The following is a 14,709-nucleotide window of genomic DNA, read 5'->3' on the forward strand; positions in this document are numbered from 1 at the left end:
GATGGAAGCAGAACGCAAAGGTTCAAAAGGCGAAACACAGAGAGCCTTAAGCACCAAGTTCAAATTCCAAGACGGACAAGGAGGACGTATTGGAGGTTTAATATGCTTCACTCCCTTGAGGAATCGTAGAATATCTGGATGAGTAGACAGAAGGGTATCATCTATCCCCTGGCGCAAAGCCCCCAGAGCCGCTACCTGAACTCGGAGGGAATTATATGCCAAACCCAAATCCAGACCAGCTTGTAGAAAAGAGAGAATCTGACCCACCGATGCCTGTGGAGCCTGAATATCTTGGGAAACACACCACTCCTCAAAAACCTTCCAAACTCGAACATAAGTGATCGAAGTGGACGGCTTACGCGCCCGAAGCAGGGTGGATATAACGGGTTCCGGATAACCACGACGTCTCATCTTACGCCTTTCAAAAGCCAAGCCGCAAGACAGAAGCGATCTGCCGCTGGCAAAAATATTGGCCCTTGACGCAGAAGTCGGGGGAGATGACCTAGTCGGAGAGGGTCGTCTACTGCTAGATGGAGAAGATCCGCGAACCACGGCCGACGGGGCCACTCTGGTGCCACGAGAATCACCAGACCCTGATGATCCTCTATTCTTCGAATGACTGTGCCCACTAGTGGCCACGGTGGAAACACATACAGAAGACACTGACGTGGCCATGGAAGAACTAGGGCGTCGACTCCTTCCGCTCCATGCTCTCTTCTTCGACTGAAAAAGCGAACGGCTTTGGCATTTCTGGCCGTCGCCATTAGATCTAGACGGGGAGTTCCCCAACGTCTGATTATCAGAGACATCGCTTCTTCTGAGAGTTCCCATTCTCCGGGATCCAGACGCTGTCGGCTGAGGAAGTCTGCTTGTATGTTGTCGACGCCCGCTATGTGAGAGGCTGCCAGTCGGAGAAGATGAAGTTCCGCCCATTGCATCAACCTGTCGATTTCCAATGAAACCAGTCTGCTCCTTGTGCCTCCTTGACGATTGATATACGCGACTGTGGTGGCGTTGTCCGATAGAACTCTTACCGCTCTGTGGTGCAACAGGTGTAGAAATCCTTGTAGGGCGAGTCTCACAGCTCTGGCCTCCAGTTGGTTTATTGGCCAAGTTGATTGGTGTGTTGACCAACGCCCCTGAATCGAGCTGTCTTGACAGACCGCTCCCCAGCCGGACAGACTGGCGTCCGTGGTCACTATCACCCAGTTTGGTGATTCCAAGGACACTCCTTGAGCTAAGTGCTGTGGATTTAGCCACCAATCGAGGCTTAGTCTTGCATATTCTGGAACTGGTAGAATAACCTGATAATCCTGAGAGATCGGTTTCCATCGAGATAGCAAGGCTCGCTAAAGAGGTCGTAGGTGAGCAAAGGCCCAGGGCACCAAATCGATGGTGGAGGCCATGGTTCCCAGAACCTGTAGATAGTCCCTCGCCGTGGTGACCTCGAGAGACAAAAACCTGAGGATCTGCTCGCGTAGAGCCTGTGCTCTCTCCTGAGTAAGGAACACCATTGCCGCATTCGTGTCGAAATGTGCTCCTAAGAAATCCAGAGTCTGTGAAGGACATAGTCTGCTCTTTGAGTAATTGACAATCCAACCCAGTGAATGGAGAAATTGAAGGACCCTGTTTACTGCTTGAATCCCTTGACTTCTGGATTTTGCTCGAATGAGCCAATCGTCCAGGTAAGGATGTACTAATATCCCTTCCCTTCTGAGAGCCGCCGCCACCACTACCATAATCTTTGTAAAGACACGAGGGGCCGTGGCCAACCCAAAAGGTAGAGCCCGGAATTGAAAATGTTGTTCCAGAATCTTGAAGCGAAGGAATCGTTGGTGGTCTCGAAGGATCGGAATATGTAGGTATGCCTCCGTAAGATCCAAGGAGGCTAAAAACTCCCCTGGGTGTACCGCAGCTAGTACAGAACGGAGGGTTTCCATGCGGAACCGAGGGACCCTGAGGGAGTTGTTTAAGGTTTTGAGATCCAGAATGGGCCGGAAGGTCCCTTCCTTTTTGGGTACCACAAAGTAAATGGAATAATGGCCCCGACCCAGTTCGGAGATTGGAACAGGAACTATCGCCCCCAAGGTAAGAAGACGAACCAGTGTTTGCCGAACAGCATGGCGTTTGAGTAAGGACCCGCATGGAGAGAATAGGAACCTGTCTGGAGGAGGACAGACAAAATCCAACGCGTAACCGTGTTTTAAGATATTTAGTACCCACTGGTCTGAGGTTATGTGGACCCATGCTTCGTAAAAAAGCATAAGCCGTCCCCCCAAATGGGGAACTGGCTCGTGGGTCCACCTGGCATCATTGAGATGATTTCTGAGCGGTACTCGTTCCATGTCCGTCCTTACCAGAACGCCGGCCTCGAAAGGACCGGTTCCAAGTATGGGAACGAGCAGAAGGAGGTCGAGGTGGCTGTTGTTTCATGGGCCGAGATTTGCGCTGACTTCGAAACCTATTTCTGCCAGTGTTGAAGGATCTATAAGAGCGGGGTCGATCCTCTGGTAGCTTATGAACTGCATTTTCGTTAAGCGACTTAATAATCTGATCCAGATCTTCCCCAAAAAGGAATCTACCTTTAAAGGGAAGAGATCCTAGGCGGGTTTTGGAAGAGGCATCAGCTGCCCAATTCCTTAACCAGAGGAGACGGCGTGCTGATACCGCAGCTACCATGGCACGAGCCTGTACTCTGATAAGATCGTAAAAGGCATCTGCTCCGTAAGCCACCACGGCCTCTAATCTGTCTGCTAGCTGAGCCTCGCCGTCCGGCAAAGACTGAGAGGTAAGAAGCTGTTGGATCCAACGAAGTCCCGCACGCTGAGCTAATGAACTGCAAATAGCAGCTCTCATACCCAAAGCCGAGACCTCAAAAATCCGTTTGAGGTAAGCTTCCAACTTTCTGTCTTGCGTATCCTTCAATGCAGTTCCTCCTGTAACAGGAATAGTCGTATGTTTTGTCACTGCAGAAACTGCCGAATCTACCGCTGGGACACGGAGAAGCTCTAAGAAATCCGTCGGTAGAGGATACAATTTTATCCATAGCCCTTCCAACTCTAAGGCTGGATTCAGGAGTATCCCATTCTCTTGAAATCAGCTGTAAAATATTGTAATGAGTGGGGAATGCTTTTGCCATAGGACGAAGTCCCGCTAAAAGTGGATCCCCTTTCTTGACAGTCGGATCCTGTGTGACTGGATCTGGAGGAGGGTCAATGTCCATCTCCTGGAGGATGTGTGGAATAAGATCATCAAGTTCTCCCAGCTGAAAAATGCGGAGAACTCTAGGGTCATCCCCCTCTACTTGTGCTGCAAGAGAGGGATCGTCAGCCAGCGGGTCACCTCCTCCCGCTGATGTCTGAGGTGCTGTCATGGCAGGTGGAGTTCCTCGGGAAGTTCCCGGTGTTCCCAGAACAGGAGTAATCTGGGGAGGAAGCCCTCCCAAGGAAATAGGCATACATGGTATCTTAGATGGGGGAGGCCCCCCTCCACCTACAAGAGAATCCCTGCTATGTATAAAAGCCTTATGCATTAAAACAATAAACTCTGGAGAGAAAAATCCCTCAGAGTTTCCAATATGTTGTGCCAACGGAGCAATTCCGCTAGTAGAAAGCGGCAGGGAAGAGGAAAACTGAGCCCCTGTGTCAACAGCTGAAATGCCGGTGCTTGGCTCCTGATTCAAAATGGCCGCCGTTCCCGCGCTCGACGGGAACGGAGCCTGACGTTTTCTGTGCGCTCGCTCCTGAGGAAAGTCGTTTTCGTCTGGAGAAGGGCTATCCTCCCCTCCCGAAGAGACGGTAAAACGGCGACTTTCACGGGACAGAGATTCCCTCTGTACCGCGTCTTCATCAGCCAAGTCCCGCTGCATTTCGGCGCGAAAACGGAGGCTGCTCGAGCGCGCAGAGTAAAAAACAGGGAGCCTAAAAAGGCTGAGGGTCCAAGCCGGTTCTACCCCCAACAATCTCACAAGAACCGTCAGGGAATGGGACTTCCCAACGATTAGCGGCCCCGGGGAATATAACTTCGCGGGGCCGCGGGTAAAAATTCTTCCTCACACCACCGGGAAGGGGGGAGGGGAGGGGGTGAATGGCCACGAACACGGGCGGGAGGGGAGTGAACGGCACCACCGATATACCCCTCGGACCCTAAACAATTTTTTTATTTTTTTTTAAAGTTCCTCTGTACCTAAAAATAAAAAGGAACTTACCTCTAAACCTGAGGAAGAAAACAACCGACAGGAAGAGGTAGCAATAAGAGAAAAAAGGACAGTGAGAAAACAGTCTGTCAGCAAGTCCAAGGAGTCAGCAACCTGACTAAATTATTGAAATAGAAAATTTAATATAATAAACCTTTCCTTAAAACAAAACTTGATCCCTCAAACAAATAAAAAGGTTACTTTCACAAATAGAAAAACCTAAGTCTAAATGCTGGGAACGTCAGTGTTCCCTGCTCGCATCTGCTGGAGTCAGAACTTTAATGAAAGCTGAAGCAGGGGAGGCGTGGCTATAAGGCGCTCCCCTGAGAGTTTTTCGTTCTGACTCCATCTGCTGGACGGGGGACATAACCCACCGTCTGGAATGATCCTGGTACGTACAGGGAAATGAGCAATTGCTCACGCGCCAGACTTAGAGGGAACTATGTAAGCAGGCCACATGCTATCCAAAAAAAGGCTAGTAACTTTTGCTAGATATTAGTCTGTAATGCCCTATAGAAACAGGCAGAGAGTCATACTGTAAAATTGGCCATGTTGGGAGGTCTTCAAAGTGGAAAAATGGGTAACATGGATCACATTAATTGCAGTTGTACTGCTGGCTCATTTGTTAGACATGGTCTGAGTGAAGAAAGGCTGAGTAATTTCAGTACCCTCATTCTGGAGAAAGGTCTTAACCTCACCTGACTGACAAATTCTGGGCTGGGACAAAAACAGTAACAGATTTCAAGAAGGAATGGGATAGATTACATAAATGCTCACCCTTCCATCGAGAAGATGAGACTTACAACGGTAGTCCACTAGTCCATGCTATGACCACATCTCGGCTAGACTATTGCAATGGCCTGACAACAGCCTTCAGTGGCTAATCCAAAGTGCCACAGCAGGTCCACAAGAAGGATGTAAACGGCATGATCACATCACACCCATCCTACTAAAATGTAAGTGGCTCCCAAATCCTTGTAGGTCATGTTTAAAACCCCATGCCCAACCATCAAAGCCCTAAAGAGAAACAGCCCAGACTACCTAAAGAACAAACCACCTCGCCATGCAGCTATCAGACTACTAAGCTCATCTCAAGTACTCGCCATAGTTACTTCTTCACCAAAAGAAATAAAGTGCCCCGACATCGGGCCTTCTCAAGAACAGTCTATGAAACTCGCTGCCAAAAATACTAACGCCAAAATGAAAACTTCTTCCTTTTTGGCAAGCAGGTAAAAATCTGGCTTTTTAGTTCAGCTTTCATGGGTAGGAGCAACTGACCTACGCCCAACCCTTACCTACAACCTGACTCATACACCTAGCCTTTTTTTGATTAGCATAACATCTGTACTATTGAGTGCATGGCTCCTGCTTGCAACTGTGGATGATTATTTGTTTTTATTGTGAATGCTTTTATGTAACCCACCCTGAACTTTGGGGAGTGTGGGATATAAATGACTTTAAATAAATAAATACATAAATATCCGTAAGAAATACCCAAATCCACGCATAATCGCTACAAACGTTATTGTCTGCCCTCAGAGAGAGAGAGAGAGAGAGAGAGAGAGAGACTCAGTTTATAGAGTTGCAAGCAGGAGCCATGCACTCAATAGTACAGATGTTATGGTGTGCATCAGTATCCTAAAACTGTTTTGTATTGAAATGTCACTGAATAGGATCTGTCAATTCAGCTGTACCATCGTAATGACTTACCCTCATATTTACCATTTATGACTGATGTGGTCTTGGGTGAAAATTTACTTTCAAAATGGCAGTCAACAAATCATAATAAATCATAATAAATAAATCATAATAAATAAATAAAATTAGGCATAGATTATTCTGTGTTGTGAACAAGTGAAGGGGAAGCTAGAAATTAACTGGGGTCTATGGCATCCACCAGGAAGTAAACTGAGCAGATTAGATGGGCCATACATTCCTTGCCTGGAGGCATCATATATTTTTCACATTTGTCAATTATGAGAAAAATAAGGGCTCATACCATATGTTGATGTGACTGGGATAACTGGGTAATGTGCTTAGAGGAGTTAGAGAATTTCATGATTGGGGAAATTCTTATATTTAGAGTGATGGTACTATTTTTAGGATGATAACATAAGGCTTGTCATACTGAGTCAGACCAAAGGTCCATCAAGTCCAGTATCCTGTTTCCAACAGTGGCCAAGTCAGGTCACAAGTTCCTGGCAGGATCCCAAGGGGCAGATAGATTCCAAGCTGCTTATCCCAAGAATAAGCAGTGAATTTCTGCAACTCTCCCTTAATTGTTAATGGATTTTCCTCCAGGAAATTGTCCAAACCTTTTTTAAAGGCAGCTATATTAATTAGAGATGTGAATCGGAACTGAAATCCGAACCGATTCTGGTTCCGAATCACATCTCTAATGTTAATAGCTTTCACCACATCCTCTGGCAACAAATTCGAGAGCTTAATTATGCTTTCCGTAAAAAACATTTTCTCTTCTTACTTTTAAGTATATTACCCAGTAACGTCATTGTGTGTCCTCTGGACTTTGTATGTTTTGAAAAAGTAAACAATTAAAGTTTACTCGTTCCATTCCACTCATTACTTTATAGACCTCTATCATATCTCCCCTCAGCCATCTTTTCTCCAAGCTGAAGAGCTCTAACCTCTTGGTCTTTCTCTGTATCTTTTCTAATTCTGCTATATCTTTCTTGAGATGTGGTGACCAAAACTGACACAATATTCAAGATAGGGATGTGCAATCGTTTTTCACAAAATAGGCAATTTTGTCGAAATTGCCTAATTCGGAATGGTTCGGGAGAACCAAAAAACGAATTAATTTTTTCCAAAATTTCAGAAAAAAATTAATTTTTGAGTTAGTGCGCGCTATGGGGCGGATTTTAAAAGGCGCGCGAATAGCCTACTTTTGTTTGCGCTCCAGGCGCAAACAAAAGTACGCTGGATTTTAGTAGATACGCGCGGAGCCGCGCGTATCTGCTAAAAACCTGGATCGGCGCGCGCAAGGCTATGGATTTTGTATAGCCGGCGCGCACCGAGCCGCGCAGCCTACCCCCGTTCCCTCCAAGGCCGCTCCGAAATCGGAGCGGCCTCGGAGGGAACTTTCCTTTGCCCTCCCCTCACCTTCCCCTCCCTTCCCCTACCTAACCCACCCGTCCGGCCCTGTCTAAACCCCCCCCTTACCTTTGTCGGGGGATTTACGCCTCCCTCCGGGAGGCGTAAATCCCCGCACGCCAGTGGGCCTCCTGCGCGCCGGGCCGCGACCTGGGGGCGGGTACGGGGGCGCAGCCACGCCCCCGGACCGCCCCGGGCCGTAGCCACGCCCCCGTACCCGCCCCCAAAACGCTGCCGACACGCCCCCGAAACGCCGCGACGACCGGGCCCGCCCCGACACGCCCCCGACATGCCCCCCTCGGAGAACCCCGGGACTTACGCGAGTCCCGGGGCTCTGCGCGCGCCGGGAGGCCTAGGTAAAATAGGCTTCCCGGCGAGCAAGGGCCCTGCTCGCGTAAATCCGCCCGGTTTTGGGCGGATTTACGCGAGCAGGGCTCTGAAAATCCGCCCCTATGCGCGCTAACTCCCGATAGTGTGCACTAATGTGGCAGAGTTAGCGAAAATCGGGGTCCCCGAAAAAAAAAACCCCAAACTGCGGGAAAAACTAAATTCCCACGGGGAGGCCCTGAAACGAAGCCCAACATGATAAAGCAACCCGAAGCACATCTCTAATTCAAGATGAGGATGCACTATGGAGCGACACAGAGGCATTATGATATTCTCTGTTTTATTCTCCATTCCTTTCCTAATAATCCCTAGCATTCTGTTTGCTTTCTTGACTGCCGCACGCTGAGCAGAAGATTTCAATGTATTTTGAACGATGACAAAATACCTGAGTGGTGACTCCTAATGTGGAACCTTGCATTTTGAAGCTATAATTTGTGTTTCTCTTCCCTAAGTGCATCACTTTGCACTTGTCCACATTAGAATTAATTTTCCATTTGCATGCTCAGTCTCCCCGTTTTGCAATGTCCTCTTGCAATTTCTCACAATCCTCTTGTGATTTAGCAACTTTGAATAATTTTGTGTCATCAGCAAATTTGATCAACTCACTTGTTCCCATTTCCAGGTCATTTATAAATGTATTAAAAAGCATCGGTCTCAGAACAAATCCCTGGGGCACTCCTCTATTCACCTTTCCCCATTGGGAGCATTTACCATTTAGCCCTACTCTCTGTCTTTTCACCAGTTGGCAATCCTCATTAGGACACTGCTACCTATCCCATGACTTTCTAATTTCCTAAGAAGACTCTCATGAGGGATTTTGTCAAATGCTTTCTGGAAATCCAGGTACATTGTATCAACTGGCTCACCTTTATCCACATGTTTATTTATACTTTAAAAAAAAAAAGTAGCAAATTTGTGAGTTAGGACTGATGTTTATTATGATGTATTTATAATATATGCCGGGGGGGGGGGGGGGGGGAGGCTTGTATTTGCAAGGGAATTAATTTTAAATGTTGTTGTTTGATACCTAGGTATGTGAATGGCCTGCTCATTCCCAGGGGATGGGATAGATTCATTTTAGGGAATTAATTTTATTATTCTATTTTGAACTGTTCTAGTTGTTTATGGTGTAAAGTGCTTTGTGTGCCATGTTAGGGGAAAAGGCATATATAAGTATGTGTTTATGTGTGTGTGTGTGTATATATAGTGAAGAACAGAGACCATTTCCCTTATCCCAAGCTCTTTTGAACAGGGATTTTGTTAGCACCTGACCTGTTGAGAGCATTATATTTTATTGATTGATATTTAATTCTTTTATGGTAATCTGCTGTGCTTTTATTTTGAATGGTGGTATATCAAATTTTATTAAACCTAAACCTATGAATTTTTGTTGCATTTGTGTTTTGAGGGAACTAGAAAGCAGAGCATTTTGTTAGCACTTTTAATGGACAAATGTGTTATTCAGCTATCACAAAGAAGATTTTAAAAATAATTTGACAGCTCATATAAAGGAAAAGGAGGCACATTTCTTACCTGAGATGCTCCAGTTAGACACGGAAGCGAAATGGGGATGCTCCAGGTGTGCTGAGCGCAGGTATCCGGGGCGTCGGGCAGAACCTGGACTTGTCCCTCTTGTATGCTTCTTCCAAGCTGCCCATAGTCCGCTCGTCCCCAAGTGAAAACTTTGGCAGTTTCTATATAAGAACATATAAAGATGCATGCAGGTTTGTTGTTTGTCTTCCAGAGGTGTAGCTTTCTGACAAAATATCATAGGCAAAGTGTGCACATGCTCTGCAATATACAGAGTCTCTCACATTTCTGTTTCCAGAGAAACTAAATTCACATTGTACTCGTGAAGAAGTTCATTATTCACTTAGTTTCCTTTCTGCTCTGGTTCTAAGCTGTCTTGGGACTATTCTTCCATCCCTCCATTTAGGTACACTAGAGACTGCCCTCACTGTAAGGGCGAAGCAAGGCAGAAAGCAAAAGCTGAAAAACTCACCCCCAAGGAAGTGCTTCAGTACCATGAAACAACAAAGAAATATGATAAAAGAAAAGGGAAAACACATTTTGGTGGTATTGGGCAATGGTACAATAATACAAATATTGCTCATGCTGACACCTATTGATTTGCTTGAGTAATGTATCCTTTTAACACAAAAGTAAACTGCACTGGCTCCCAGTTGGTTCAAGAGTGAAATTAAGATCCTTTAGTTAGTCTGGATTACTACGACACAGTGTGCAAGGGGTCTCCACAAACTGCAGATAAAACAGCTGCATGACCATACCAGACCGGTCCTACACAAACTACACTGGCTACCAGTGCCCTACAGAGCTAAATTCAAAACCCCAACACTGATTGTCAAGGCTCAAAGAGGAGGCCTGTTTACTTGAAAGGAAGGCTGTCCTTGTACCTGGCCTCCAGACTACTAAGATCCTCACTTACGGGCCAATTTTAAAAGCCCTGCGCGCGTAAAGGTTTCAAATAAGATTCATATATTGGCTTATTTTTTCATTATTATTATATTGAATGAACACTTTTTTAATGATATATCTAACATAGGGATGAACAAACTTGAATTTGCCCGTCCATCCATCTGCAACACTGATGTTACTGGCAGGAAGTAGTGGCAAGCAGGTGGACAAAGCCAGAACGTGAGTTCTGATGATGGAGTAGGTGAATCAGCAGCATTGATACGGCTGCACAAAAGTTTGAAAAATCTACCTAGGGAGGTAAGAGAAAGACAAAAGCTTTCAAAGGGTCTCTTGTGGAAAAAAAACAAAACGTGGATGGGAGGTCTTTTGGAGATAAAGAAAACTTTACCTCAGACAAACTGAATTAACCGGCTCTGTGGGAAAAAAAAGAAACTGAGAAGGTCCAGCATAGCATCCATGAGACAGAAGAAGCCTGAACACACTCAGTGGAGTTTCTGAAAAGCTCTAGATGCTGTAAAGTGAAAGTTTCTAATCGGGACTCTGTCTGATGATATCACCCACCTGTGCAGACTCTAACATCCTGCTCATCCTCAAAGAAAGTAATAACCTACAACCACACATCTAGCAAGATAACCCCTCACAGTACTGGTCCAATGGATTTTCTTTATGTTGGCCAACAAAGTGAAGCAAAGCAGTCACAGTCAAGAGGGTCACATGCCACCGATAAGCAGTGAGGTAGCCACAGCCAGACTACTCACCACTAAAAAGCACTGAAGCAATCGCACCCATGCAGACCAGACCCCCCCCCCCAGACTACTGACGAGCAGTGAGGCAGCAGAGGTCAAGCAGACCCCATCCCGCTCACCACTTTAGAGCAGTGAAGTACCAGTGGTCCAATGGATGTCCTTCCTCTCAACCACTGAAGAGGACTGAAGCAATAGCGTCCAAGAAGATCCCTGAACCATTCATTTCTGACTACCTACTTCCCTGTAGGGACACAAAACTAAGTTAATCTCATATCCCCTGTACCCTGGGCTCAATAAAGGAACAAACTACAAAATGGTCAAATCTTAGTCAATTGAAATTTAATTCGATCCCACCCCCAGCCTCCAAATAATTTTCCTATTCCAATATATATTTCACAAACTCTGATGATGTTAAGCGTAAAGGATCAATCTTTGACCTTTCCACTTGAGAGATCTCATCAGGTTCTTGAAGCCTGTTGACATTTCTAGCCTTAGCACACTTCCTACAAAATATAATCAAAAGTCAGTGGGCTTGGAGGAGTTAAGGAAAATATACACCACAACAGATTTCTGCACCCACCACCAATCTTGAAAAGGCTCCTTTGTTGGCAAAGCCATTCAACCATGTTACTACGATCTTAAAAATAGCCCAGAGAGAAAACAATTCAGTGCAAACACCCATGCTGATTATTCAGTTGCGTGAATGTGTAAGCCCAAGCAGGTTGTAAGACACATCATATATTCTGCAAAGGAGTAAAACATGCTGGCACCAGTGCTCTGCTGCTACAGCACTCCTTGGATGCAGCCAGCAGTCTGTTTGCATCTAAAATCTATCGTCCAGGCAATCAGTCACTTCTGCTTACTGTAGCTGGACAATAAGAAGTCTTAATTCTATCCATGACAGTCCTCCTCTGCATTCCTAATTCGCAAAAGGTCCTGAATCCAGGGGATTAAGACGTTGCAGATTAGGCCACACAGCCATAAATAGTGTTGAAAAGATGGATGCATGACACAGAGCTCCTGTGGCCAAATATTCAATCAATATAAAATCTTACATTTCGCTTACAGTCATGAACTCAAACTACTGGATTCACGTCACTGAATGCTTTAATCCCTGCTATGAGTAAATTAGTTACTATGAGATTTTCAGTTCTATAACTTAATTCTTCATGTGAATAACTTTATTATTTTTTTAATATTTATGCATCTTATTTGAGAACAGGGGCTAATAAATTAAGTGGCATCTGTAATTATCCAACAAGCTACCTGTAATTCTTATTTGACTCCCTCAGCGCTCACCATTCTCCTTTTTAAATTGTATACAAATGCTCAAGCACACGAAAATTTAAAAAATTCAACCACACTTAAAATAAAAAAAAAAAAAAAAAATTTATGAAAAAAATAAGACTCAGTTAGTCTTCTTTTAGATGGAACAAAAGGGCAAGCCCTATTCCTGACACTTAATACTTCTGAAGGGCAGGGCCAGATTAAAGTATAGGTACATGCCTAGGGTGCCAGATTCTCAGAGCACCCAAAACCTGGGACTCCCCCTGCCGTTCTTTGATTTCCAGGAGCAAACCCCAGCCCTGCCCCCAGTCCACTCCATAATCTTAAATCTGGCCCTGCTGAAGAGGCCCATAATTGCAAAGGAAAGCAATATTTGCTTACAGATGTCCCCTGTCACTCTCTTCCAGTCTTCCTTCCTTTGGACCAGTTACTACATTTTGAGGAGCTGTACTCATTAGAAAGGCCACATCCAGATGTTTAGTTCACTTTTTGCAATACCAAAATCTCTCTCTCTCAAACTCCATCAGTATCATCATCTTATTACAAGACACATCAAGAAACTTCTTGCACTGATGGTTTTGGGCATATTTTAAAATGTGAAAATACTGCCACATGGAAATAAAATGAAAGTCCTCTCAATGCAATCCCTTAAATTAATCTTCCAGCATTTGAGCTGTATTTAAACTAGGGGTATCAGGGCAATGGAAATAGATTTCTTATGAAATGCTGTATTAAACGACAATCTAATTCATTAAAGAGCAACAGCAGCAGAAACTGAAATGATTACATTTTTTTAAAAAAAAGGCATTCCGGGTATTTCGGACTGGGAAAGGGAAAAAATGGAATTAGGCAATTTTCAAACCAGTTTGCGAAGATGCAAAATATTTGTACCTAACTTTCAAAAAGAAAACTACACACAGGTACAAAAGACTCATGGCCTTTGTACCCATATTTTTCTGGGGGCAGGGTTCTGCTGGAAAACAGCACACGCAGATTTGAAAATCCAATCTATGCCCATCGCTTTCCAGCCCCACCAACCCTTAATCTGGGTAAAAGGACAAGCGAAACATCTACTAGAACCACTTCAGAATGGCATCCAGTGGCCTTAAAAAAATGCAGCCAGTACAGCAATCTGACTAAAGAGGTGATTAAGGGCCCCTCTAAAATGTCTTGCTGAATATGGGGCATCCCTCCAAACAGAATGGGAATCCTAAATGTTTCATTGTCTCTCTGGGTCGCACAGTCACTTCAGAGTTGCAGCGGATAAGTGGATTACTTGCCTGATTTCAAAATTGATCTATTCATTATGTAACAGCCTCTCTGAAACAAAAATAAAATTAGGTTTCATGATGCCTTCTTTGGACCAGTTTTTGGACTTCTGCAAAAAGTTAAATGTGCCACTTTCTATTTCTCTTTTCCTGTTACATATTTTATTTAATTATTGTTGATAACTGTTTTTGATCTGCTTAATTATTGTAAATGTGTTATTGTCATTTTTATTATGAACTGATCTGTTTTTTTTCAGGTTTAGGTTTCCAAATTTGTTAATTAGCACTATGTTTTCATGTTATTTGTTGCTTTGTATATTTTAATTTGATTGCTCACCGCTTTGGGTGTTTTGTTTTTACAGAAAAGTGCATTATAAATCCAATAAACAATAAGAGCAGGATAGTTAACTGGCTAAAACCTCGGTCACAGTAGGAAGAGATGCTTGGTTGTTAGAAACAGAGTTATTAGATATAGGAATAGATGCAAAAATAAAAAAGTTTGAAGACAGGATCCTTCTCTGGTATTCTTCATACGGGGAGTGTGTGTGTAATCTCTCTGTTTAATACATTTGGTGCTGTAAGAAAGGGTTCATTTCATAGTGGAGCAGGAGGTATATATGGTGGTTGTGATGGGGGAGGTCACTATTTCTTTTTCCTTTGGATTCCTTTTGTTTGGGCATAGTTTATTAGGGGCCATAATGCAGGGCTAACTAATCTTCTGAAAACATTTGGAAGCTTGCACAGCTGAAACCCGACTACAGAAAGCATAGAATACCTACAGTACCTGACTGTAATCCACTTTTAAGTGCCGAAAAGCAGACTATAAAAATCTAAAATAAAATAAATAGAGCTAGCCAGCATAAGCCTTTCAGCTGTCCTCAAATCACAGTTGGCTCCAGCATTTCTAAACATTTAGTTATGCTGATGCAGTACTGTTGTTCTAGGAACACTAATTTTGCTCCGTTTTTCTAAAACATTTCATAATATAAAAGCAATCTTTGCAGGCGGTTTGGGTGAGACCCAAGCAAAGAACTGAACTGAAGTCAGTCCTAGGGGGTCAGGACAGGAGAACTACCCCTCAAGCCCAGCTGGGGACCTGAAGCAAGGGGAAACAGCAGAGAAGATTCCACACCTCGAAGTATCAGGGATTGCCTGGAGCTCAGTCAAAAAAAAAAAGGTTGCAGAGGAACAGGAAGTTGTTTGCAGCCACCCAAAGGCTGACTTGCCCCTCTTGCGACAAACCTTGACTCTCCAGACCAGGGGTGGGCAATTAATTTTC

The 14,709-nt window shown here is 44.5% G+C and overlaps 1 protein-coding gene across 14 annotated transcripts in view; it reads right to left on the reverse strand.

Moving 5' to 3' along the window:
- SERGEF (secretion regulating guanine nucleotide exchange factor) overlaps positions 1 to 14,709 on the reverse strand; it is a 656,301-nt gene that overhangs the window by 597,292 nt on the left and 44,300 nt on the right. For all 14 annotated transcript variants that reach the window (XM_029582880.1, XM_029582884.1, XM_029582885.1 and 11 more), the window contains one exon: positions 9,227 to 9,387. In XM_029582880.1, the coding sequence (XP_029438740.1) occupies positions 9,227 to 9,387 (161 nt within the window). The remainder of the gene's footprint in view (positions 1 to 9,226; positions 9,388 to 14,709) is intronic.

Source organism: Rhinatrema bivittatum, chromosome 17 (assembly GCF_901001135.1).
Source record: "Rhinatrema bivittatum chromosome 17, aRhiBiv1.1, whole genome shotgun sequence".
Taxonomy (NCBI): domain Eukaryota; kingdom Metazoa; phylum Chordata; class Amphibia; order Gymnophiona; family Rhinatrematidae; genus Rhinatrema; species Rhinatrema bivittatum.